The 27397-nt window shown below is 50.8% G+C and overlaps 1 protein-coding gene across 2 annotated transcripts in view; it reads left to right on the plus strand.

Annotated features, from left to right (window-relative positions):
* The window catches only part of MTMR11 (myotubularin related protein 11), a 42872-nt gene that overhangs the window by 5788 nt on the left and 9687 nt on the right, over positions 1 to 27397 (plus strand). For both annotated transcript variants that reach the window (XM_084824689.1, XM_084824690.1), the window contains 14 exons: positions 645 to 717; positions 8222 to 8358; positions 9708 to 9780; positions 10996 to 11138; positions 12555 to 12633; positions 12750 to 12906; positions 15146 to 15233; positions 16787 to 16875; positions 17803 to 17933; positions 19446 to 19518; positions 21957 to 22027; positions 24130 to 24302; positions 24619 to 24789; positions 26463 to 26717. In XM_084824689.1, coding sequence (XP_084680815.1) covers positions 645 to 717; positions 8222 to 8358; positions 9708 to 9780; positions 10996 to 11138; positions 12555 to 12633; positions 12750 to 12906; positions 15146 to 15233; positions 16787 to 16875; positions 17803 to 17933; positions 19446 to 19518; positions 21957 to 22027; positions 24130 to 24302; positions 24619 to 24789; positions 26463 to 26717 — 1713 coding nt within the window. The remainder of the gene's footprint in view (positions 1 to 644; positions 718 to 8221; positions 8359 to 9707; positions 9781 to 10995; positions 11139 to 12554; positions 12634 to 12749; positions 12907 to 15145; positions 15234 to 16786; positions 16876 to 17802; positions 17934 to 19445; positions 19519 to 21956; positions 22028 to 24129; positions 24303 to 24618; positions 24790 to 26462; positions 26718 to 27397) is intronic.

Genomic DNA, 27397 nt, shown 5'->3' on the forward strand with positions numbered 1-27397 from the left:
CCAGTAACTTCTGCTTCTTCTTATTAGTTCAGTGCCCTCATACCAGGTAACTGACTGGTTGGAAGGGGTTCACAGAGGAACTATAAAGGACGGTCAAGAGCTGAAAAAGCACTGAAAGGTCACTAAAGTGAAATTATGTGTGAATTTGGGGATTCTTCCCTTGAACCGTTTCAAGGGAAGCCAAAAGGGTTTTTAATAAGGCCTGAGAAAGATCTCTGCGGGATTTTGTGTAGCTCTTATTGGACTCTGTCCAAAAAAAGACGGGACAAGTATCTGTCCAGGACGTCTTTGATTTAGGCCAACCGGCTCCAGCTCAAGGGTGCTGGGTTTAAATCTATCTATAAAAGGGAAGAGAAACTCCTCAGCCTCCTCAAAAGGGGAGAGAAACTCCCCCGCGTGCAACCTGCCAGGACCTCCTGCCGCCAAGGAACGGGCTGAACATTCAGAGGCCGGGGATGTCAGGTTGTGCACGGCCTCTTCCCTCGGCCCTGGTGCTGCTGCCCCTGGAGCTCACGCCGCCCCTGGGCATTGCTTGAGACCGTCAGGACGTGGCCTCGCCGGATCAGACCAAAGGTCCCGCTGGCCCAGGCCTTTGCCAGATGGAGCCGCGCCGAGGGCCACCACCTTCTCTTCTGTGCTTGCAGCTCAAGACTCCAAAGTCCCCCGACATGAGTGGCAAGAGGAACAGAAACCGCCCGGCACTGCAGTGCATTCCAGGTACTGGGGAAAGGGCCGAGTCTGGGTCTGTGCAGGGGTGGGGGGAGGCATCCTCCAAGAAACGTATTTTCCCTTTAAGGTGGTTGAGATCCCATGGAAAGGGAGGAGGTGCGATTGGAGGCCCTGAAGCCATTCCTGTGAGCCACGCGAGGTGACGGGGAGCTTGTCCCAGCAGCAGTGTAACTGCCTTTGGGGCTCCGTTTTGTGCTCCCTCACCCCCATCTCACCCAGAAGCGTCTGTAGAGATCCTGCCACACACTCTCAGCTGCAGGCGGCCTGACACTGCTCGCGAGCGTCTGTGGGTACCAATTCAACACCAGGGATTGAATCTTATTTTGCAGGGGCCCAGTTCTGTTCAGCAGAGCCCTGGGTGTCCATTGGTGTCCATGGAAGGGGTTTTCTTTTTTGCTCCTAAGCTTAATTGCTATGCAGGGGGTGATTTTCAGGGGGGGCTGGAACTGAGGAAGGTTAACTTCCCACATGCTGCAACTCCCCCCACACCACCAGAAACTTCCCCTGCATGGAAAGGAAGCTTGGTGTGTGTGGGGGGAATCCTCACTGGATTGGGGATAAACAGGGTCAGGGTGCCAATTAATTGAAGCATTCTTTCCATTTGATATTATTTGGATGAGAAATGAATGGGCTGGCTCTTCTTCCTGTGAAATTTAAATAAATGCTAATAATTATTTCTAAATGTGCACCTATAGATATAAATTAGCATGTGCAGGTTTGTGTCCTATAGGTTGTTGTTGTTGTTGTTCAGTCGTTCAGTCGTGTCTGACTCTTCGTGACCCCATGGACCATAGCACGCCAGGCCTTCCTGTCCTGCGCTCTCTCCCGGAGTGTGCTCAAGTTCATATTCATTGCATCGGTGATGCTATCTAGCCATCTCATCCTCTGCCGTCCCCTTCTCCTTTTGCCTTCAGTCTTTCCCAGCATCAGGGTCTTTTCCAGAGAGTTTTCTCTTCGCATTAGGTGGCCAAAATATTGGAGCTTCAGCTTCAGGATCTGTCCTTCCAGTGAGCAGTCAGGCTTGATTTCCTTTAGGATTGACTGATTGGACCTCCTTGCAGTCCAGGGGACGCGTAAGAGTCTTCTCCAGCACCACAGTTCGAAAGCATCGATTCTTCGGTGCTCAGCCTTCCTTATAGTCCAGCTCTCACAGCCATACGTTACTACTGGGAAAACCATAGCTTTGATTAGACGGACCTTTGTCGGCAAGGTGATGTCTCTGCTTCTTACTATGCTGTCTAGGTTTGCCATAGCTTTCCTCCCCAGGAGCAAGCGTGTTTTAATTTCATGGCTACAGTCACCATCTGCGGTGATCCTGGAGCCCAAGAAAGTAAAATCTGTCACTGCTTCCATTTCTTCCCCTTCTATATGCCAGGAAGTGATGGGGCCAGATGCCATGATCTTCATTTTTTAATGTTGAGTTTCAAACCAGCTTTTGCACTCTCCTCTTTCACCCTCAACAAGAGGCTCTGGAGATCCTCTTCGCTTTCTGCCATTAGGGTGGTATCGTCTGCATATCGGAGGTTGTTGATAATTCTCCCAGCAATCTTAATTCTGACCTGTGATTCATCCAACCCAGCGTTTCTCATGAAGTACTCTGCGTATAAGTTAAATAAGCAGGGTGACAATATGCAGTCTTGTCGTACTCCTTTCCCAATTTTGAACCACTCGGTTGTTCCATGTGTTCTTACTGTTGCTTCTTGGCCCTCGTACAGGTTTCTCAGGAGACAGGTAAGGTGGTCTGGTACTCCCATCACTTTAAGAATTTGCCACAGTTTGTTGTGATCCACACAATCAAAGGCTTTAGCGTAGTCAATGAAGCAGAAATAGACCCTTTTCTGGAATTCTCTTGCTTTCTCCATGATGCAGCGAATGTTGGCGATTTGATCTCTAGTTCCTCTGCCTCTTCGAAACCCAGCTTGTACTTCCGGTAGTTCTCGGTTCGCATATTGCTGAAGCCTAGCTTGTAGGATTTTGAGCATCACCTTGCTGGCATGTGAAATGAGCGCAATTGTGCGGTAGTTTGAACACTCTTTGGCGTTGCCCTTCTTTGGAATTGGAATGTAAACTGACCTTTTCCAGTCTTGCAGCCATTGTTGAGTGTTCCAAATTTGTTGGCATATTGAATGCAGCACTTTAACAGCATCATCTTTTAGGATTTTAAATAGCTCAGCTGGAATACTGTCATCTCCGCTAGCTTTGTTGTTACTAATGCTTCCTAAGGCCCACTTGACTTCACTCTCGAGGATGTCCGGCTCAAGTTCAGTGACCGCACTATCATGGCTATCAGGGACATTCAGATCTTTCCTGTATAGTTCTTCTGTGTATTCTTGCCACCTCTTCTTAATCTCATCTGCTTCTGTTAGGTTCCTGCCTTCTTTGTCCTTTATCATGCTCGTCTTTGCACAAAACGTTCCCTTGAGATCTCCAATTTTCTTGAAGAGATCTCTAGTCTTTCCCATTCTGTTGTTTTCCTCGATTTCTTTGCATTGTTCATTTAAGAAGGCCTTCTTGTCTCTCCTTGCCATTCTCTGGAACTCTGCATTCAGTTGGATATATCTTCCCCTTTCTCCCTTGCTTTTCGCCTCCCTCCTTTCCTCAGCTACTTCTAAAGCCTCCTCAGACAGCCACTTTGCTTTCTTGCATTTCTTTTTCTTTGGGATGGATTGAGTTGCTGCCTCCTGAACAATGTTATGGACCTCCGTCCATAGTTCCTCAGGCACTCTGTCTATCAGGTCTAATCCCTGAAATCTATTCCTCACCTCCACTGTATATTCATAAGGGTTATGATTTAGGTCATACCTGAATGGTTTAGTGGTTTCCCTACGTTCTTCAATTTAAGCCGAAATTTTGCAACAAGAAGCTCATGATCTGAGCCACAGTCAGCTCCAGGTCTTGTTTTCACTGACTTTATAGAGCTTCTCCATCTTTGGCTGCAAAGGACATAATCAATCTGATTTCGATATTGACCATCTGGTGATGTCCATGTGTAGAGTCGCCTCTTGTGCTGCTGGAAAAGAGTGTTTGCTATGATCACCGTGTTCTCTTGGCAACGTGTCCTATAGGACTGGGCCTCAAATCTTTTAAGTGCCTGGCAACACCCCTGATCAACATGAAAAGGGTTAAGGTCTCCCAGTAGTGTTGGCTAATGGGGAGATAGGGTCTACTTGCCTCCGTATCCCATCATTTCATGCTTTCTTAGGGATGCATGAGAAATTCATTTCAGTTCGCTTTTGATCAGGATTTACCCAGTTTGCACCTTTGGTACATGAACATGGACTCGGATGTGATCTGCAGTTGAAGTCCGTACATTTATGAGCTAGCAATGTGATTCGTGGATGAAAAAAGAAGTTTTCAACAGCATGCAAATATTTGAAAAATGCACATGAAAAAATGTGTACTTTTGGAAAATGTGCACAAATGCGCTTTAATCGATGGGAGAAGAATGTGTACATTTCAGAAATGTGGTCAATTGATGCGTACGTACATTTGGAAAAATATGCATTGAATACACATAGATTTTCATGAAAAAAGAAAAAAACCCAAAGCTCAGAATCTGATATGCACCATCTTTGCACCTTTAAGGGTTAGAATCATGTTCTAGGTTTTAAACAACAATTATGCTTATAATGTTGGACTTCACACCTGGAATCAGATCTTCCATTTGAGCAGTGTGATTCATACATGCAAAGTCCAGAATACACCTCACAGGCCTATTTTGGGGTACGCCCGATGATAAGGGACCCACAAAGTTATTTTTAAAATAAAATATTCAGAGTTTGCCATTGCCGCATGCACCTCCATGGTGAGCACAAATGGGGCCATTGAAACATGCCCCACAGGTTTATTTTGTGCCTTTCTCTTGCTTGTCCCTTCTCGCTTGTTAATATGAAAGAGAAACAGGTTCTGGGGCTAAGCCCCGGTGGGCTGTGTTTTAGACTTAATCCCTGGTTCTATCTTTCCGATTTCAGGGTTCTCTGGGCTATTTCTCCCTGAGAAAGCTTCGTCAGAGTGTTGATTTAAAATGGAACTGGTCCGACTCTGACAAGGAGGCTGGGAAAGGTGAACGCTCCCTGACATGCTTGAATGCAACTGTCTGAAGGCATTTTGTGGGCAGGAGGGCCAGGAAGCCCTGAACAATGGTTGCCGGGGCAGATGGTCCGCCACAGCCGTTGCTGGGCCATATTCTTTGGCTTACGTAACCGGCCGAGCACAATGTTCACAAAAGGCTCCTGTTAACGGAGGGCGGGGAATTACTCTTGAAACACAGTGTGCAGAGGCTTCTTCCCCCCCCCCTTCTTCTATTTTTAGGATTCGAGGAGGGGGATTACAGAGATAATTCTAGGAGGTGCCCAGCTGGGTGGGGGAGCCGGGATTCATTGTCACGGTGTTGCTGCGCCCGCTGCTGCTGCTTAGCGACTCCTCCGAAGGGTGGCTGCATGCAGAAGAGAGCGGGTGGTTTTGTTCTGGGCCACTGAACCCTGTATAATTCACCGGTACATTTCCTGGAGCCAGGGCAGCTGGATGCAAAGCAGGAGAAGGGACCTGCCCACCTTTTCCTGGGGTGGCCACTTACACATCCCCCCAAAAGAGGAAATGCACCCCCAAAACAGGGGACAAAAGAGGATACAGATGCACATAAAACTTGCACATAATACTTACTGTGTAAAAGTGCGAATTTAGAAAGAAATACTATAATCTGAATAGAAATGCGGCGCCTGTCACCACGGCAGGGAAGTCCGGGGCCAGGTGAGCTGTGGGCCTGCCACTCGGAACTGCTGTCCAGGTGCTTCTCCCTGTAGATGAGCAACTTCAGGGCCCCTGTGGTGCTGTCCCTCCTTAGGGTTCTTTGGTTTTAAGCCAGGCTTGGAGTGGGCAGCCCGCTGAGGGCACCTTCCAGTTGAGGCCGGCCCATTGCCAGCTCTCCATAGCAGAGGACTGTTCTCTGTAGAGTCAGAGTGGGCCCCCCACACTGAACGGTCGTTGTGTACAAGGAGGCATTTCTCCTGAGGCCAGCTGCCATGCAGAGGGGTGGATGGGTGGGCACAGCTGTGATCCCACCTTCTGCACTCTTTATTTTGGTATTGAACTTGGCAAAGTGCATCCTCCACGGGCGGAGGAGGCTTAGAGAGCATTTGCACTCGATGTAGAAACCACTGAAAGCAACTCATTCCCATCCCTGCACCCTCCAAAGATCCTTCTCCACCTGAGAAGGAGTACAGCTCCCCGCCAGTTTCAGGAAGGGGCTGGATAGACGCCTGCGGGGTGCCGATGTCCTCAGCAGGCCAGAGTGGTCGGTGGTGTGCCTGATGGCTCAGTGTGGAAAGGCACATCCGAGGGGCTGAGCTTTTCAAAGTGACCACAGCCACCGGAGACTGCCACAGCCACAGGCGCTGGCCGTGATCCAGAGACTTTTTCGGCATGTGGGAAATGTTGTATGTTTGGGTATGTCGAGCAGAGAGAGAGAGGGAGGGAGAGAGGGAGAGAGGCATGCAGCCAAGCAGCTGGGCTACTTCGAGAAGGAAAAAAGGTGCTTGTTAATGAATGCTGAAACTAGGTACAGCCTGGGTGCACATGACCAGGGGCGACTCAGAGTCTGGTCTTCCGCGTGGCACCAGTGTGCCCAGAGGGCTGTGTGAAACGGTCCTTGCTCCTTCAGCTGGCCAGTTCATCTGAAGATGAACCATTTCCAGGGGGTTGCCACGTTGGTCTGTTGCAGCAAAAACAACAAGAGCCTTGTGGCACCTTAAAGATGAGCAGAGTTATTTTGGCACGTCCTTTCTTGGGCTGTAGCCCACTTCATCAGATGCATGGGGTGGTAGGGAGAGTTTCACCACATCTGGTGGCGTGGGGGAGAGGACTGTCAACAGCGAGGTCAGGGGGATGTTCCAGTTGCCCTCGCCTGAAGGCCCCTGGTTCGCCAGGCTTGTGGCTTCATTTCACCCTTTGCACCGAGTCTTAACTTGGAGAAGGGGTGTTGTTTTGTCCCTTGGTCTGAACGGCCTGGAGGCGAGAGGCATATTTGGAAACAGGAAGGGAGTGTCCCGTTGGCAAATGTTTAACTGGAGCCTGGAAAAAAGCGAGCAGACTTGGTGTCTCTGAAGCCACAAGGGCTTTGCTCTTTGCAAGGTGCTTCTGTTGCCTGTACACCGGGGCTTGCGGCTACTTGGAGGGCAAGTGGGAGGCGCCTTTGCGCTCGGCAACTGGTCTGTGCAGTGGCCAGCAAAGAGAAACAAGAGGAGAGAAAACCTGTTGTGGATTGTCAGCAAGTGTCATACTCCCCAGCATGTCCCCCAAATTAGGGATGGATGATGTTTCTCCCACATTTGAAGGTTCAAAATCTCAGGTTCTTTCTCCCCCAAATATGAACTTGGCAAATACTGGTAAATTAAAAAAAACAAAAACAAAATTTTCAACCATCTGCACTGGCTTGAATTCAATGGGTACAGCTATTCCCCGCCTGGAAAGGACCATCTTGTACCTGCCTGATGGCCAGGATTCCACCAGCTATAACAGTTGTAATTGGTGGTTTATAACAAACATACTATATTTATATGGTTCAATCACAATTATAGCCACTTTATAACTATATGGTTCTATTCTTCATCTTTTGTACCTACCTGCTATACAGCTGTTAAAGATGAGGAGCCCTGATAGAAAAAAAAGCCCCTAATTCAGCACCACAACACGGCTGACTATGCAGGGATGCAAAGCCAGACTTGCAAGTGCTAATAACTCAGAGCCCTGGGTCTGGATGGACGAATCTGTCCGTTTTGTTTTTCCCCCTATTTGATTCTTTAAAATCTCAAGTTCTTTCCATTCAGGACATGGAGAAATTTGTAAGTGTTGTTCAATTCTTATCAGAACCAAACCGAACTGAAATTCCCACCTGTCCCTACTTCGAACAGCTTGTATGGAGAAGGAAACGGTGTTTTATACCTCTGGGGCTCAGGCCGTCCTCACTCTTCCCTGTGAGACTTGCCAAAGTCCGCGCATCATCTGGAAATAGCACGGGGCCTTCGTAGTTCAGGCTGGCTTTTGGTGGCCAGAGAGAGGGCAAGGTGGGGATTAACCAACTGAACTGGAGGTGCAGGAGATGGTGCAAATGTTGACGTTCAAACTGATACCCGCTCCCAACTCCTGGAAGGAGGTAGGGTATGACCGGAACAACTCAAATAAGGGGCAATCCTATGCATGTACAGACAGAAATGAGTCCTACATCTCCCAGCATGCCCCAGCCAACTGGCTGGGGCATGCTGGGCCTTATGGGCCTTATTTCTGTCTATACATGCATAGGGTTGTGCCCTAAATGATTTTAAAATAGAAGGAGCTGTTGGGAGAAAAACAGCCCTGAAGAACATCGGTTTGCCTTCTGTTCCCTGCCTTGTCCTTCAGGAGCTGTTTCTTAAAGCTTCGCCTTCCCGTGTAATCCACCGCTGAACTCCATCGTCTGGTGCTTTCCCCTCAATTGTTAATTAACTGTTAATTGCAGGTGAATACATCCAAGAAGAGGCCGCCCATGTAAGGAAGAGCGTCTCTTCCCGAGGCGGTGAAGGATACATCCCCGGCACCCTCTACTGTACCAATCTAAGAGTGGCTTTCTTACCAAAACCATCTCCAGACACTGAGGTGGGTTCACCAATGGGCCACTGACCCGTGGCCGCTAATAACCATTCAGTTCGAGGTGCCTGCGGTGGGGGACAGCCCAAGAGACTGGGGAGCGGAAAGGCCAGGGGATGCAGTGCCCAGTGGTATGCTGGGTAAAAAAGCTGGTATGCTGTAGACAATGGACTAGCTACTCTAAACAACTGGCAAATGGCCCTTGGCTGTAATCACTGGATTGATTTGCAGTATCTGTTGCCTTCCAAGTGTAGCATCCAACATTAATCCGATGTAGAGCAGAACCACTGAAATGAATGGGACTTTGTGACTAACTCAAGTCTCGTTCATTTCAATGGGTCTACTCTATGTAGGGCTAACATCGGATACTACCCCAGGTTCACTCCTTTTTTGATCCTAAGGAAGTTGTTTTGGGGATGGCAGACTGTCCTGGACTTGCCAGCATATTGCAGGAAGGGGAAAATACTCTGGGATGCAGCAGGCTAGACAGCTGGACAGCAGCTCATAAATCGTGGGTTCATAGCACCTGCTCAGGCGTGGACTTAGTAGGTGGTTGGCCTTCAGCGGGGGACGCCTGTTGTTTCTGTGCTATGGGTCACGCTACGGGCTTGAATAGCACTTGGCCTGTTTTAGCATCATTCCCTCCAGCATGTTTAAACTGTGCAGAGCCGAGTAGGGGCGGCCGACCTCGCAGGAGCAAAACTCACTTGCACGGGCTCACCGCATGATTGCAGATGCTGGTTTTCCTCCTGCGGTGACCGCGGCGTTTACTTGCAGCAGACCCACGGGAGACACCGCTGCTTCCTCAAATGTATCTCAGGGTGCGTTACGCCCATGCACGCACACGGGAATGGACACGCATGAGAATACGCGGACAGGGAACGTGCACATACAGAAGCCCTCCTCCAGAATAACTCCACAGCCCACTCCAATGCGCTGGAGGATTGTTTTGTGACCTCCAGGGCCATATTCCTTCAACACCCTTAACTTTTAAAAGCCATTTTCTCCCCCAAGGGAGCCCAAAAGAATTGTAGTGGGGGGAGAGGGGACCTCCAACAGAGAATTCCAAGCACCTTCATCCAAACTGCAATGTCCAGAATTCACAGGGGAAGCCAGGAAGATGCTGCTGATACCCAGCCACTCTGTGTCCGCAGCGCAGATATTACTTGTGAGTTGCTCCCTCAAGTAATATATTTCTGCTCTTGGGCTGGGTGCATTTTACAGTATGAGCTGTAGGCCGCTGCTGAAGCCGTCCTGGCTCTTCCAGGAGCTCACAGCCCGGGCAGGCCCAGAGATAAGTGATCGGAAATGTGCTGAGTGTAAACTGGCTCAGAGCTCCTTCTTCTCTTCCCCTCCAGGACTGCGCCTGCCGCCCTTTCATGCACAGCGACTACGATGTGGCCCTTCCTTGTATCGGGAGGCTGGTGGCTGGTAAGGTCAGAGGAAGGTTTAGTCGGTGGGCTCTGCATTTAGGATAGTCGACCGTTACTTTTCTGGCAGGAGTCCCGCACCTTTCATTTCTGCATGGCAGACAGGAATTTAACTGATGCTGCTTTTCCCGGGGGAAGAAAATGGAGATGTAACGATGCCGGAAGCTTCACCTGTTGAGTTTCTGCCTTCACAGTGTTGCTAGACAAGGAGCCTCACTAGAAAAACACAGGAAGCAGCCTCAGAGGTGAAGGCAGGAAGTATATTGGGTAGGGGTTTTTTGTTTTGCATATGGCACTCTTTTTCGGCAAGTGCTTTAGTACACTGACGAAACAGGAAGATATTATTATTTCTTAATCCTCATCCTATGAAAAGGAGGGTGGAGGAGAACGGGCCCCCTGAAGTCCTCCAAAAAACTGTATGGGGCTCAACCAGGCCTGTATGTATTCTGCACTTAACAAATAAAATCAAAGCTCTGCGAGCTGTATAATCCGAACACACTTTGCATATCTTGCTTCGATTCTGCTGGTTGTGTGGAGGGACAACCACAAACCCCACTCAGATGCCCCCCCCCCCCAGTGGGCTCGGCTTCTGAGACCTGCTCATACTGCCATGCTTGCACAGTTTCAAATCAACCTTTGTAGCCTTAAGGGCTAGGAACTTGCCTGAAACATAAAAAAATAAAATAAACATGAGATCCCAGGCTGCGGAATTCCATGGCTGAACCCACACACTGTACTCATACAGCACTCGTGTGGAATGATGAAGCAAGCACTGCCCTGACAATATCCATAATTCCGAAGTCATCTTCTCTCCCCAAATGATGCCACCTTTTCTTCCTCGCTGCCCCGTGTGCTTGGAACTGCCTCCCAGAACTACAGCATGATGCCTCCTATTTTGCTTCCTTCAAACCCCAACTCAGAACCCAGCCTTTTCCAGGAAGCCTGTGGCGTAACCCCCTAGGTCCCCTGCCCTACTGCGTCGACCTTTAGATTGTAAGGTGTTACGGGCAGGGACGTCTCGCTTCTTCATTCCTCTGGAAGCCGCCATTCCCTCTGACGGTTCTCCTGCGAATCATCTCCAGCTCCTTCTGGCAATTGTGTTCATCGTTCCTCATAGAATCATAGAATAGTAGGGTTGGAAGGGGCCTACAAGGCCATCAAGTCCACCCCCCCTGCTCAATGCAGCAATCCTCAGCTTCTGTTCTTCTTACCCCAGTTAACAGCTTCACAAAAGCCAAAGTGCTGACGAGCACGTCCACCTTGAAGTTCATCCCGGAGGAGCTGATCATCTACTGCCGGGATTTCAGGGTGCTGCGGTTCCGCTTCCACGAGAGCGGCTTGGAGCCTCAGGCCTTCCGGGTGAGACATAGGGGAGGCCTGGAGTCCAGCAGGAGCGGGAGGCAAAGGGATGCAGCCTAGGCAGGACCAGGTGCTGCAAGGCTAACAGTTGGGCTTGCACGGCATTTACGCAGCCGGTTCTAGAAGGTCTGGGCATTTGCCCACCTCGCTTTGCAGAGGGCACCCGGGAGGTTTGCATGCTCTGCTGTTTCCAGCATTAAGAGCATCCTCTGCCGCTCCCTCGCCCTGGTTCCGCATTGACGGAAAGAGACAAGAACGCATTGCGATCTTTCCCCATCTTGGTTAGTTAGATCTTGTGGGGAGAGAGGCTGGCCCTGGTAGAGGCTGGCCTGGCCTTGACTGAAACCACCAGCGAAATCTCTCTCTCTCTTTTAAGGAGAGGATTGAGGTAGGCTTTTGTCCGCTGCCCCCATGAGTGTTTGGGATGGGGACAGCACTGTAAACGTATTGGAATTGCAGAGTTAGGAGGGGCCTCAAAGGTCACCTAGTCCAAGGGAGGGTCCGTGGCTCAGTGGGAGGGTCCCTGCTTTGCATGCAGATGGTCCCAGGTTCAATCCCCAACTTCTCCAGGTATGAAAAGTCCTGCCTGAAACCCCACGGAGCTGCTGCCGCCAGTCAGGGTCAGCAGTTCTGGGCGAGATGGACCAAGGGTCTGGCTCAGTATAAGGCGGGCAGCTTCACATGCTCCTGTTTCAATCAACCCTTTATTCAGAACCATGAGGTCTAGAACCTTTATTTCATGGGAAGGGGCCTTAACTCATCAGTAGAGCAGTTTACATGCAGAAGGTTCCAGGTTCAGTTCCAGCAGCATCTCCAGGTAGGGCTGGAAAAGCCCCCGCCTGAAACCCTGGAGAGCTGCTGCTGCCAGTCAGTGTCGACAATATTGGACTAGATGGACCAAGGTTCTGGCTCGGTATAGGGCAGCTTCCTGTGTTGCTGTGCTCCTAACTCCCTGCTGCTGCAGCAAATCTGATGCTACAACATCCCTGACAGGCGTCCATCTAGCGTCCACTGGAAAAACTCTAAGAAAGAGAATCCGCCCCTTCCCAAGGCAGCTTGTCAAGCCCGTGTCCTCAGGAAGTTCTTCCTAATGTTGAGTTGAAATCCCCCCTCTTGTCATTGGCGTCTGCTGGGCTCAGTCCCACCTTCTGAAGCAGCAGAGAACAAGGTTGCTCCATTGCCCATGTGGCACCCCCAGGCGTTTGGAGACGGCTGTCAGATCGCCTCTTATGGTCTCGTATATTTCGTTGCGCTTCAGCGAGGATGGTGTGTGTGTGTGTGTGTCTCTGTGCGCGTAGATGTAGATATATAAAGTACCATTTGGGTTTCCCATCTTGGGCACCAGACTACTCAGGGCCAGCCCTGGGGAGGACCTGGGATCTGGTCTACATCACCTTCCCCCACGTTGCTTTCCAGGTGACAATGGCCATCGCCCAGGCGCAGGAAGGCAGCGGCTGGGACGCCTGCTACGGGAGCGCAGCCCTGAAGGACGCGGGTGAGCCGGCTCATGGGGCGGGCAGGGCGGAGCGGGAGGGGGCGCTGGCGGAGCGGGAGGGGGCTCTGGCGGCCTCGGTGTCGGCCGCTGACAAAATGGGTCTCCGCTTGTTCCAGAGAGCAGCCAGCTGAGCAGAGAACAGGGGGAGCCGGTGGGGGAGCTCCCGACACGGCTCTTCGAGACCCGCTGCGACTGGGAGAAGGAGCTGCAGCGGCTCGGGGCGGCCAGCTGGCGGGTCAGCCCGGTCAACGAGCGCTTTGACATGTGCACCAGGTAGAGCGCAGCCTGCCACCGACCCTCGCCTCGGCCTCGGGAGGCCTGGTGCTGTGCCCCGGCAGACCCAGGCCCAGCTGGGGCGGTGTGGGTCTTGGCAAGTGGCCGGGGGCTGTGGCGTGGCGGGGGCGCTGCGCCAGGGCACCGCTGTCCCGAGCCGCAGAGAATTCCCGGAGAATTCCCCGTCCTGTCCGCGTCGAGCTGCAATCAGCACGGTGGCTGGGGGGAAAGGGGTCTTCCCGGCAGCAGGACATTGTCCCCTGCTGAGATGCCAAGTGTTTGGTCTTGAACAAGCAATGAAGACCCAGTGGCTCTTCCGAAGACCTGGAGACGACAGTGGCCAACGCTGGTTTGTGGGCATGGCTCAAAACGGCGGCCTGCGTTTTCGGCCTCTCCTTGCGGGCCTGGCTAGGGAGACCGTGCTCATGAGCACCTGCATTTCCAAACCGGCCGCTGTACCTCCGGCGAGGAGTGGCAGGGAGCTGCTCAGCCCCCCGAAGCCCTCCGGGGAAGCCAGTTCGATCTGGACGGTCTCCCAGCAGGAGAGGGTTTGGGTGGCCTATTTATCTGTTGCTGTTTTCAAAAAAACCCAAATCCACATGGCCCACTGGTGTGCTGTAAATGTCCGAAGCAAGAGAGCGTGAGCAGGGAGGGTCTCTTCTCTTCTAATATGCATGCATTTGCTCCTGAGAATACGCCCTCTTGCGTAGAAACACAAGAAGCCCCTTTCTGGCTGGTTCTGGTCAAGGCTCACCTAGTTCATGATACAAATCCTGGTACCCACTGGGCACGAGGTGGGCCACCGGAAACGGGCCTCCAGCGGCCCACCATCAGTCTTGGTCAGATTCCGCTTGGCCAGGACACAGACAGAAAGGAGGATTTCTTCACGCCGTGTGTAACTGCTCTCCGGAACTTCATTGCCGCAAGGTGTGGAGACAGCCGCTGGCTTGGGTGGCATTAAAAGAGAGATTAGACCAGCCTTCCCCAACCTGGGACCCTCCAGATGCGTTGGACTGCAATGCCTAGCATCCCCAGCCAGCATAGCTGGGGGGACAGCCAGATGCAGTCCAATGCATCTGGAGGGTCCCAGGTTGGGGAAGGCAGGATTAGACAAATTAATGGAGGGGGATTCAGGACTCATTACATTCTGACCACCTGCCCGCCCCTGTCTCAGAGAAGCTCAAGCCTTACCACAGGACTTGCTCTGGTATGTTAGGGGCTTGGGTAGCAGAGCCAGAAGGGCCCCCCCTTGCCAGCGGATGCACCTTCAGGGAAGGGCCATAGCTCGGGCCGTAGCAGCTGTTTTTGTGTGCACATGGTCCTGGGTTCAATTCCTGGCATCCCCACCTATGGCTGGGAAAGGTCTCCTGTCTGAGACCCGGGACAGCCATTGTTGTCAGCCAGTGTGGACAATACTCAGACAGATGAGGGCTGGGTCGCTTGCAGCACGCCAGATGTTTTGGCCTACAGCACTCGTCAGCCCTGGCCAACAGAGCCAATGCTGCGGGTCATGGGAGCTGTAGGCCCAAACACTGGAAGGGTGTTGCTTGCCTCTGAGTTAAATGAAGCCATGATCTGAGTCTAAACACACCTTCTTGCCTGGACCGAGCCATACGGATCGGAAGCACTGAAATGGAACTAAATGCGTGCATTGCAGAGGATGCCAGGTTCCCTCCTTCTCTGCCTCTCTAAGCTCCTGTCTCAATTAAAAATCCACATGGCATTTAATTTCCAATGCAAAGCTTCCCACATTCCTCCTACTCCAAGAACCATTTTAACAGCACTCTCGGGGAGGAGAATGCAACCTTGGAATTTATTATTATTATTATTATTAGAGTGCTATTATTAGAGGTAACTCTGTGCTGTTCGTAAATCAAAATAAAGAGTCAGGGTTATAATCTGAAATACCAGATGCAGGAGGGAAGGGGGTGGAAGGAGGAGGGAAGGAGATCCTTCGCGACAGCACTCTTGGGTGAGTGTGTTCAATACGGAGTAGAAATGCATGGCCTGGCTTCCTGAAGCCGGTGCCCTCCAGATGTTTTGGACTACAGGTCCCAGCACTCTTGACCACTGGCCCTGCTGGCTGGGCCTGCTGGGAGTTGTAATCCAACACATCTGGAGGGCAACACATTAGGGGAGGCCACCCTATTTGCAGGTCTTTCCCCCTCTCTCTCCCTTTTAAATACATTGTGATTGCAAACCGTTTCTTGCCAACCCTCTGATTGCTTCCTCCCTGCAGCCTCCCCAGATACCTGTGGGTCCCCCATCGGTTTCTGGACAATGAACTGAAGAGAGCCTTTGTACACTTCAACGAAAGGCGCATCCCGGTGAGCACAAGGCTGGGCCCTGAGCATGCTTGGGTTATGCGGGAGGAGGAGAGGGGACATGCGGCCGCCTCTCTCTCAGCTAGAGAAAGACAGTGATGGGCACTTTAGCCCCCTCCAAAAGCTGAAGATGGCATGCTTCTGAAGGAGGGGTCTTGAACTCCACCCCACTCCCAGCAGCCAGGCTCCAGCACCTTGTCTCCTGCACCATCAGGACTTTGTTTCCCCTGGAAATCTAGGGAGGGGCAAACAAACGATGTTCGAGACTGCCAGGATTCCTGGAATGCGTGGTTCCCATTCAGGTTTGCGATCGCTGCTTGCTCTGCACAAAAAGGAAACTTGCACAAATTGAGTAGCAACTGAATGGGAGATTTGCGCAAATCTCTCCAAATCCTTGCACATTTTCTCCATAGACTAAAGCGGGGCTGATTCAGTCTACTGAAGAGGTTTGTGCAAATTAGGAAATTTGTGCAAATCGAACTGGGAATCGGGAACGAGATGAACTTGTTTGACAATTTGCAAACATTTTAAGCAGACATGTGCTCACGTTTGCATTCGGGGCTTTGAAAGGGGCCTGCCCGCATGTTTTGCGAACAGAAACGAACTTCTCATAATCCTTATGCAAAGCTGGCAGGCTGAGCACTGTGCCTTGCAGGAGCCATTTGGGCTGCAGTACCAGCCAGCCTGAGCACCCAGTCAGCTGACCCACAAGGACCAGTCCCAGGCCACCAGGCCCTATCAAGCCCCAGCCTCAAAGCTTGTTTCTCAGCCCGAGCAACCGGTCTTTGTCACAGCCTCAGCTCCTCCTGCTTTCTCCCTGATCCCTGCTTCTGGTCCTCCTGAGCCTCTATTACTGGCTTGGATCTTGACCCCCTTGCCTGTTCTGAACCACACACCTGCTTCTGGACTACCTGGGTTGACAATTAGCTACCACCCTCCTGCCCCCCAGGACTTGGAACCCAACGGCCGGGCACGCAACCCTTGCTGAGGGCTACCAGCCTCCAACATTGGTTGCCATGTGCACACTCATTCCACCATGATGTCTTGGCAGAGCACATTTGCAGGGGCAGAGGCTGGGCCGTGTTTCAAAAGCCTGCCCAAACTATTTCATCAGTGGGATAAAAAGAGTTTGTGCAGCATGGAAATGGCAAGGCTTTGACGTAAACATCCTTCAGAACTGTGTCCAGTGATCTTGAGATCTTGTATTCTCTATTGTTAAACAGGGGCAGAGTTCCTACTACTTCTCTCTCTCTCTCTCTCTCTCACACACACACACACACACACACACACACACGTTCCAGACTGGTTCTATGCTAGTAATCCTTGCTCTCAAGGACCTGATTTCTGGGGGGTTGGATGGGGGTTTCCGATGGCACTCAGAAACTGGAAGGTAAAAACAGGCCATGAGCATGACAGCAGGGAAGGATGTTTCTGCAGTGAAGGAGTGGAGTAAGCAACGCAAAGCGGGCTGGGGTGGGACAGGAAGGGTTTGCTTTTGTGGTCAGCAGCATCTGCTGCATGGAATTCATGTCCCCCCCACCGCTTGTTCTGCACAGCGGTTCTGCTGGCACCACCCAGGAGGCAGCGATCTCCTCCGCGCAGCCAGCTTCCACACTGATTCGGACCCAGAGAAGGAAGACATGAGGTACACCATCGATACGTGAAGAAACTGAGATTGGGTGGAGCAGCAGGCCAAAGGGGGAGACGGGAGAGGAAAACCCCGACGTCCTCGATCAGAGGCAGGGCTGGTGTCAAGGTTCGGCATGGTCGGGCATGTGCAAGGTTCCCCACCCCGCTGACCGGAGCGCTCCGGCCTTGCCCCTCCTCCTCTTGCACGTGGCAACCGGCTTGCTCCCCCGCCTCGCTCCGGCGCAGACAACGGAGGCAGTGAGGAGGAGGAGGAGGAGGAGCAAATGCCATGGCCAACGTGCTCCCTGGCTGTCCGCCTGCCAAGCAAGCAAATGGCAGCCTTGACGAGGAACAGGGGGAGAAGCAGGAGCAGCGGGTGACAGTGGTGGTGAGAAGGTGGACCCCCTGAGGGAGGGGCCCACCGAGGGTGCCTTGCCCAAGGGCCCCAAAACCTGGTGCTGGCACTGATCAGGGGTGTTGGACCTCAGCCTCACAGGCCAAATCTGGCCCGTCTGGGCTCCTAATCTGCCCCTCCTTGGTTCTCCCAAAGGCCATGCCCACACCCTGTTTCCCTGACCATCAATCGTCATCATCATTTATTACATTTCTATACCACCCCATAGCCGAAGCTCTCTGGGCAGTTTACAGAAGGTACATTTGGCAGTTTCCCAGCTTTTGCCATTTCCCCCCCATTCTGAAAGTGGGAATGCCTCTCCCAAGGCCGAGCTACTCGCAGTAAGAGCCTTGTGCTGAAAGAGGCTGGTATTTTCAGCCCCGCCCCTTTTACCTTAGGCCCCACCCCCACTGGAATGCAGCCCCCGAGAGCGTCTCTGAAACTGAATCCCTTCCCCGGCCCGACAGAGGTTCCACGCCTCTGCTGTCGGTCAGGGGCTGTGGCGCGTGCCGCTGAAAATCACCGGCTGGTCCCCACTTGTCTCCGCAGGTCGGTGGAAACGCTGATGCTCGCTGGCCATTCTCAGTGCGTGATCGTGGAGGCCGCCGCTGACCTTCCCAGTCCACCGGAGATCCAGCAGTCCCGCTCCAAACTGTGGAGCCTCTGCCTCTGCCTCGCTGGTGAGAAGCGGGGGGAGAAGTGGACCGTCCTCCTCAAATGCATGCCCCTCTCCGGGGAGGAGAGCCAGGGATGTGGGAGAATCATAGAACAGTAGGGTTGGAAGGGGCCTACAAGGCCATCGAGTCCAGCCCCCTGCTCAATGCAGAGTTCCCTGTGTCGAAGTGTAGAGCTGGGAGGGGCCCAGCTGACACCCCATCCAGAGCCTGGATGGACCCCCTCAAGTAGGGGTCAGCCACAGAGAACGCACCAAAGCGCATGACGATCAAATAGCTCCGAATGAGCTGCCAGGAGAGCGGCTGCCCTCCTTGGTCAGCTAGGGAAACGCTGTAAGAGGGTACCCAGACAAGGCGTACGCGTCAAACGAAACCGCCGCGGGTTTAACGCCCCCAACAGAACCCACGTGCTGAGTCGTGTCAGCTCAAATGTGAAGGTTTTTCAGGGGAGTCTGTTAATAATACATTCAGCTGCTAGGAAATCCAACACTGTGCGTGCTTAATTGTAGTGGAGAGGAGCCTGAGAGGTCCATGATTCAAACCTCACCTTTGTTATAAACAAGCTGGGTGGATTTAGGCAAGCCGCTCCCCCACATCTGCAGTACGGAGGTAATAATAAGGCCCCCTTTCTTTGGAACTCCCTGCCCCTGGAGGTCAGGCAGGCACCACTGTTACATCCTTTGTGTTCACTGATCCAAAATATGTTCTAGATATGGAGCAGTATATAAATATTGTAAATAAATAATACCATTTATTTATTTATTACATTTATGTCCCGCCTTTTTTCCTCCTTAAGGAACCCAAGGCGGCATACATAATCCTCCTCCTCTCCATTTTATCCTCACAACAACAGCCCTGTGAGGTAGGCTGGGCTGAGAGTCTGTGACTGGCCCAAAGTCACCCAGTGAGCTTCTGTGGCCAAGTGGGGACTAGAACCCGGATCTCCCAGCTCCCAGTTTAGCACTCTAGCCACTACACCACATTGGCTCTCAATACTGTCCTACCATATACAGTTGTCGTAAGGATCATGGCAAGAACATGATTTTTTATTTATTAATTAAATCTATCTTAAAATATTAGAAAACACTCAAAAGTAGTTAGTATTTTGATGATGCCTGGGCCTGTATGAACCAGACCCAATTTTCCCCTAAGAGAAATTTTACTTGTGTGCGAAATCCTTCTGTGGACATTCCTGAGGCTGCTTAGCAACTGTGCTGTAAGGGTGTGGGGAGGCCACAAATGGAATAAAAATAATGCCGGACCCTTTTTGCTCAGCTGCCTGGAAACCGGTGACAGTTCCAGAATTCACTTGGGGATCCTATTTTTGGAGTAACAGTGCAGCTGTTTCCTAGGGATTTTGGAGCCTTGTGTTCTAGTTTTAGTTCCTCAACTGATGTTCTGTTTATGTTGCAAAAAGATGGAAGATGTGCGTTGCCTCTCCCTGCCTGCCCCCAGAGCCTGGATCCTGCTTTTAAACCGAGGTCACCTTGCTGCATTTTCTTGCCTCCCCACTTCTAGATGCATCCATTCCACCATCAGATGAGAAGTGGCTCTCGAGCCTGGAAGGCACGCGGTGGCTGGATCACGTGAGGTGAGACGGGTCTCCTGTTCTGAGTGCTGGAGAAGTGACTACAGTTAAGAGAGGTTCCTTTGTGTGAGTCTTTGACTGCTCTGGAGGATAGCCAGGGTGGGTGCTTGTCAAGATAGGCGGAGGGCTTCCTGCTTCACAGAGCTGCCATTTTCATGTTTGCGTTCTCGGTTTGTGCACGTCACCTCTTCCAGGTTGAGAAGGCCACCTGGGTTGCCTTGCCTCAAGCCTGTGCTGTCTCCACTGCAGAACACATTTATCTGTGGTTGTTTTGGAATTGGTTGGGGTGTATTTTATTGATTTAAAAAAACCCACACCGATAAGTATTTTTATTGTAAGCTGCTTTGAGGACTACATGGTGGAAAAGCAACCTATACATTTAGATGTAGTAAGATTTCTCCCCTGTTGCTTCTGTGTTGGAACTGAGTTTTGTGTGTGTGCCATCTTGACAGTCTGAGGCAAATGGGTTCTTCCTCAGGGTATGTGGTCAGAGCTGTCTCACTTGCCTCCCTCCTACGTCAACTTTATATTCAGCTGACCCACAATGTTATTTTATTTTATTTGCATTAATACTATATTATATACCAGCCAACTGGCAATGGCCTCGGGGCAGTTTACAGTCATAACAAGCAAACAAAACAACAATAAAATAACAACCAGAACAATAAATACAACAATGAAAATATCAAAATATTAAAACATTAAAAATATTAAAGATCCAGCAGCAAAGTTAGTAATCAGAGCAGCAGATTAAAGATTAAATGCCTGCTGGAAGAGAAAGGTTTTGACCTTGCGTCTCAATGTACACGGGGTGATGCCAGAAAAATCTTCTGGGGAAGGGCATTCCAGTGTCAGGGGCTGCAACAGAGAAGGCTCTTTCCTGGTAGCCACCCGTCACACCACTGAGGGCAACCAGAGAGGGCACCCAGCTTCCGAAGATTATCTTTGCAGGAACGTATGGGAGAAAGGTGCTCCATCAGGTAGACTGGTTCTAAGTTGCTTAGGGCTTCAGAGTTCATAGAAACATAGAATAGTAGGGTTGGAGGGGGCCTACAAGGCCATCGAGTCCAACCCCCTGCTCAATGCAGGAATCCAAGTCAGAGCATCCCTGACACGTGGCTGTCCAGCCTCGCCTTGAAGGCCTCCAGCGTGGGAGAGCCCACCGCCTCCCTAGGTCATTGGTCCCATTGTCGTATTGCTCTAACAGTCAGGAAGTTTCTCCTGATGTTCAGCCGGAATCTGGCTTCCTCTCACTTGAGCCCATGATTCCGTGTCCTGCACTCTGGGATGATTGAGAAGAGATCCTGACTTTCCTCTCTGGGACAACCTTTCAAGTACTTGAAGAGCGTTATCACGCTGTCCTATCTCCCCCCTGTCTTCTCTTCTCAAGGCTAAACATGCCCAGTTCTTTCAGCCTCTCCTCATAGGGCTTTGTTTCCAGTCCCCTGATCATCTCTGTTGCCCTCCTCTGAACCCTCTCCAGCTTGTCTGCATCCTTCTTAAAATGTGGTGCCCAGAACTGGACACAGTACTCCAGATGAGGCCTAACCAGTGCTGAGTAGAGGAGTTCAGCACCAGTGCTTTGAATCAGGCCCAGAAACTGACAAGCAACTTATCCTTTCGTGGAGGAGAAGGCTATCGATGTCTACTAGTCCTGATGGCTAGTATCAGTATCAGAGGCAGTATGCCTATGTACACCAGTTGCTGGGGAACATGGGTGGGAGAGTGCTGTTGCACTCCCTTCCTGCTTGTGCACTGCCCATTGGGACACCTGGTTGGCCATTGTGCCAACACAATGCTGGACTAGATGGACCCTTGGTCTGATCCAGCAGGGCTCTGCTTATGTTCTTATGTTCTAGTGCAGTTGACACAGCACTAGCCTAATATGTTCAGAACAGCTAGTCACAATAACTGCATGGCTGTGTATTCCTGTGATCTTGCAGGCACCAAGGGAGTTGCGAGAAGATAAAATATCCATTTTGAAGCAGGCTTTAAAAGGTCATAATTGGCTCTGCAAAGATTTCCATTCAATACAGTTCAATAACATACAATGTTAAAGAAGTTTTAACCGCCTTCAGATTTTTGCAGCTGTTAGTACTGAGGCTAACAATTTGAACAGTGTTCAGAAGCATTAAGTAAAGGGATGACAGTGGTCAAATCTGTACTTCAGCAATGAAGCACAGACAAAGTGAACCATTTCCACAACATTTGCAAGTATTGATTGACAGGGGTCTTCTTTGAGACCAATACTGGTAAATTTTAACATTAGAATTGTCCATTAGACACTAGAAGTTGTCAAATTATTACTACAGCTAGTACTTCCAAAATGTTTCCTTCTGAAGCGCAGAATGATACGGGGGGATTTGGAGTTCGCAGTGTATGACTTGTGCCCCTGCCCAATGGAACTGGGGGTGTTGTGATCGTGTACTTTTCCCTTATAGGGCGTGTTTGAAGAAGGCCAGTGAAGTGGCTGTTCTGCTCGCTGAGAGGAGTCGATCGGTTGTACTGCAAGGTAGAGAGAATTCCTTTGTCCTAAACTTCTGCTGCAGAAGGATTGCAGGGCCCACCTCAGGGTGTACAATATCTCACACCTTGGACATTCTTCCAAGGACAATCAGCTGACTGATTGCTCCTGGAGGCTCCAGTCTCTGCTATACAGGTGGCTGCTTCCAGACAGAAGGCTCCCAGCAGTAGAAAATCTCTGTAAGCCTCAAGTGGAATTGCAATTGACCATCCAGACTACAGGAGGTCTAGCGTTTCTTCGGTGTGTGCATCTCACTGTGTCCCATCCACACCATGGGCATGACACATGTAGCCATATGGGCAGTGTTGTCTTCTCCCCTCCTTCCTACCCCACAAGGTCACCCCCTCCTCCTAACATTTTGAACCAGGCGCTTCTCAACACTATTTTAGCACCCTGTTTTGTGTGGGGGTTTTAAGCAGCACAGTTGTATACATTTTAAAATGTTCTTTTTGAAAAGAGTGAATCTAAGCTTACTTCCAAGTAGGCATGGCTAGGGAACCAGGCAGCAAGTACTTTTGATTTCATTGCATCATAGCATCATAGAATCACAGAATTGTAGGGTTGGAAGGGGCCTACAAGGCCATCGAGTCCAACCCCCTGCCTCATCTTGAAGGCCTCCAGCATGGGAGAGCCCACCACCTCCCTAGGGAATGGGTTCCATTGTCGTATTGCTCTAACAGTCAGGAAGTTTTTCCTGATGTTCAGCCGGAATCTGGCTTCCTGTCACTTGAGCCCATGATTCTGTGTCCTGCACTCTGGGGTGATCGAGAAGAGATCCTGGCCTTCCTCTCTGGGACAACCCTTCAAGGGCTTGAAGAGCCCTGGAGAATGATCTCTAGTCAATTTCACAATGGAATAGACAACCTGATCGAGTCAGTTTCACAACAAATCTCGTCAGTTTCACAACCTGGCTTCTGAACTTGCCAGCTTGATTTCCCCTACCTGTTAGTTGCGCTGTGATGCAGAACATGAAATAGGTCTGAAATTGGAAATGAATGGCAAACTATCAAGGAGAGTCATCCCCAACATGTCACCCACCTTCTTCAGGGACAACTTCACCTGATGTGCCTCAATTGTGGATTTTCCTATCCACCCCTACAAAGAGACTGAGCTGTTATTCTGCTGCTTCCCTCCTTAATGGATTTTCTGCACTATGAAAACAGGTGGAAGAAGTGATGGGAAAAAATGGGGGGATTACAACTGACTTAATGATGTTGTCTGGACTCCCTGGAAAATTGTGTGAAGGACCATGCAAATGTATGTTAAAAGCTTTGACTGGAAGCATCTGCACGAGAGAGAACTAACTGACTTGTCTCAATTCGCCCTTGGAATGACAATGGGAACATTTTCCCACAGAAATCCCAGAACACCAGCATACTGTACGGCAGCCTCTTCCAATCTGGTGCCCTCCAGATGTTTTGGACTACAGCTCCCAGCATCCCTGAACATTGGCCAAGCTGGCTGGGGCTGATGGCATTCAAAGCCTAGAACATAGGGAACGGGGTGCCATACAGTTTTGGTGATCAGGCTCTGGTTATCCCATTCCACAGGGGCTGCCATGTTGACAAGCACCAAACTTTTAAGAAGAGTAACTGGAGGAAAACCTCCAGAGGAAGTATCTGGGTGAACCTGTTGCAGCAAAAATGGCAGGGCTTTACAGCACATTAAAGACTAACAGATTTACTGTGGGCGAAGATTTCCTCAGTGTAAACCTTGCTTCATTTCACGTGGTACGTCTGACAAAACTCAAGGGATGCGTGTGCAACCCTGGGTGTGCCTCCTCCTCGATTGGTTCAGCAGCTGCAGGCAGCCTATTTTATGGTGGTGAGGGCATGAGAGATCCTTAGTTCATCAGAGGCTTCACCAGATGACCTGTTTTCATCCATGAGCCCTATAATGGAGGTTCTAATCCATTTCCTACTTTGGCATCATGATGACCAATGCTAATTTCCCTTTTTGGTAGCATTCAAGGCAAATTAAATCCCTCGAAACTTAAGATTCCTCTGCATCTTAACTGAACACATATTCTTCGCACACACACACGCACGCACTCGAAGTTTCTTAAACTTTCTTCCTTTCTGCTCTCCCAGAATCAGATGACAGGGATCTGAATTGTTTGCTGGCCTCCCTGGTACAAGTTCTTTCAGACCCACACACAAGAACCATATCTGGGTTCCAGAGCCTGGTCCAGAAAGAATGGGTTGCAGCTGGACATCCTTTCCTGCAGCGTCTCAACCTGCTCCAGAAAAATGACCGGGATGAGGTAAGTCAGCTGCTGAGTGAGTGAGGAGGAAATGACGCCTGTTGCCATTTCAAATGAACTGAAATGTTTTTGGAAACATTTTGGAAAGAACCCAAAGACTGAGGATGGATTGTTTGTTTTCCTATTTTGAGTTTGGTTCTGACATCCAGTATTAAGGACTCATTGGCTTTAAAACTCATCCTCTTCGCAGTCAAATTTCACATCCCGAAGAAGAGGGTGGGGGTGGGGGCAGGGGATGTTGCTTCTATATTCATTTCCACAGAAGTGGGAGCAATTCAGTGTTTTGCAGCTCCTGTTTTCGCTCCTTTCCTTGCAGTCGCCAGTGTTTCTGCTGTTCCTGGATTGCACCTGGCAGGTGCTGCAGCAGTTCCCACAAGCCTTTGGGTTTACAGAGGCTTACCTGATCGCTCTGCACGATAGCACCTATGTACCATTTTCCAGCACCTTCCTGTTCAACTGCCAGTGGGAAAGAGGTCGAAAGAACCAGGTGAGCCCAGTCTGGTCACTGTGAAAAATGGCCTTCTAATTATGCTGATGCTGGCCCTTTAATCACTGGCTTCCTCAGACTCTGCTATGAAGTTGCATGGGGAGGAAGGCAGGGAACCTGAGTGGATAGATAGGATTTTAGGGCAACTAAAATGATCAAGGGCCTGGAGCAATTCCCCTATGCAACAGCTGGGATTGTTTAGCTTGGAGAAAAGGTGAGTAAGGGGAGGCAAGAGAGAGGTGTACAAAATTATGCATGGTGTGGAAAAAGTGGATAGGGAGACATTTTTCTCCCTCTCTCATAATACTAGAACCCAGAGAGGTCATCCCATGAAGCTGATTGGTGGGAGATTCAGGACAGATAAAAGGGAGGACTTCCTCACACAGCACGGAGTTAAATTCTTGTGGAATTCACTACCACAAGATGTAGTGATGGCCACCCATTTGGATGGCTTTAAAAGGGGGTTGGACAAATTCATGGAGGAGGAGGAGGCTATCCGTGGCTGCTAGTCCTCATGGCTATGTGCTACCTCCAGTACTGGAGGCAGGATGCCCGTGTACACCAGTTGCTGGGGAACATGGGCAGGAGGGTGCTCTTGCACTCGTGTCCTGCTTGTGGGTTTCCTGTGGTTGGCCACTGTGTGACAGAATGCTGGACTAGATGGACCCTGGGTCTGCCCAGCATCAGGGCTCTTCTTATGTTCTAATGATTTCAGTCCTGGGCATTGGGAGGGTCATGCAAATTGGGGCAGGGTACTGGCTAGTGCTACAATCGTAATGATATTCATGGAACCCATCACCTGGGGAGGTGGTGGGCTCTCCCACACTGGAGGCATTCAAGACCAGGCTGGACAGCCACCTGTCAGGGATGCTCTGACTTGGATTCCTGCATTAAGCAGGGGGTGGACTCGATGGTCTTGTAGGCCCCTTCCAACCCTACTATTCTATGATTCTGTGGGTGGGGGAGATGGGACAAGGAGCTCTGAGTCATGCTTTGTGGAGTGTGGATAGAGTTGGGATTCTTACACTGATTGGCTTTTTGACAGCATGTACTTTAACAGGTTTCTGTGCCACCTTTTAGCAAAAGATTCAACAGTTAGCAGTCGATTAAAACAACAATAAAAGTGTAGAAACAGCAAGAATAACATCAACCATTGATTAAAAGCTCAGGGGTCCTGCTCTCTGGAGCAACTGAGAACCAGACTGTTCCGTCTCTCTTAATAGGTCCCTCCCGCACAGGTTAACCCAAGAGCTCAAAAGTGAGCCATCCCTTATAACGCCTGCTGCTGTGATTGGCAGCACCTCTCTGGGGCCTTGGGAAGAGAAATGCCTTTGCCCACCTGCCCTGCAACCTTTTTAACTGCACATGGCAGGGACTGAACTTGGGACTGTCTGTGCACACAGCACTTGCTCTGCCAGTAAGCGGTGTGGCCCCTCTCCAAACAAACAGCACGCAGCAGGCAGAATTAATAAAACAGAAATCAATAAAAGCATAGATCAAATAGCAACAATTTGGTTTAAAAGCCTTGATTGAAAATGGGGGGAGGGAAGTGGTAATCTGTACAACAGCCCTGTGAAGCAGACCAGCTTTGTTCCTTGGACATTAAGACAGGGAGGAGCAGAGGCACACCTGGGGGCAGCTCATTCCATCTTGCTCTCTCCCCCCCCCCCCAGCTTCAGAACCGTTTTCTCAATCAACTCTACACTCCCATAAATGGCTGGCGAGAAACTCTCCACCTAGAAATCCTGCAGAAAGGAGGCTACCCTCTCGAGGACGTGGGGGGTGCAAACTTGCCCACCATCTGGGATTGGGCATTGAGATACAGCCCATGGCAGAGGGCACAGTTCCGGAACCCCTGCCCCAACTGGAGCAGCAATGGCAGCAGCGGCGCTCTGAACGGGAACTTCCTGCCCCCAAACGGTGACCAGGTGCGTTTGGGAAAGCACGGGTGTTGCTTTGTGATTTGGCTGGCCAGATTCGAAGCGGGAGACGTCTGCATATCTTTAAATCCCCCAGTGCTGTAGGAGGCAAGCCGGCCGTGGCGTCCTCTGCCTGGCACTGACTCTGTGTTCCATAGGAAGCTGCTCTATCCTGAGCCAGATTCTGGGCCCACCTAGCTCAGCATGGCCCAAGGGCGTTGCAGCTCTTTCAGCCCAAGGGCAGAATTCCAGTGGTGGGCGGGACCAAAGCAAAAGGGGCAGGGCCAAAAATAATAACATATTGTAGCTTAAAGCTGCTAGTTACTAGGAACATTGGAAGCTGCTTTCTCCCAAGTCAGACTCTTGGTCCATCTAGCCCAGTGTTGTCAACACTGACTGGCAGCAGCAGCTCTCCAGCGTTTCAGGCAGCTTTCCCAGCCCTACCTGGAGATGCCGGGGATCAAACCTGGGACCCTCTGCATGCAAAGCAGGGGCTCTGCCACTGAGCTACGGCTCCCTCTGATTTCACCCTTGGCTGCTTGCTCTGTGGCATTCCTGGAATTACAGGAGGTTAAGGAGGGTGACAGGTTGTGGAGGCCCTGGCCAGGTTCTAAGCCGAGTCTCTTGCCACAGGGGGAGACTTAGAGATGTATGGATGTTATCCAGGTTTGGATCTGGAACCACCGTGA

The sequence above is a fragment of the Heloderma suspectum genome, chromosome 17 (assembly GCF_057233095.1).
Source record: "Heloderma suspectum isolate Gila_16-S chromosome 17, 16-S_ref, whole genome shotgun sequence".
Taxonomy (NCBI): Eukaryota; Metazoa; Chordata; class Lepidosauria; order Squamata; family Helodermatidae; genus Heloderma; species Heloderma suspectum.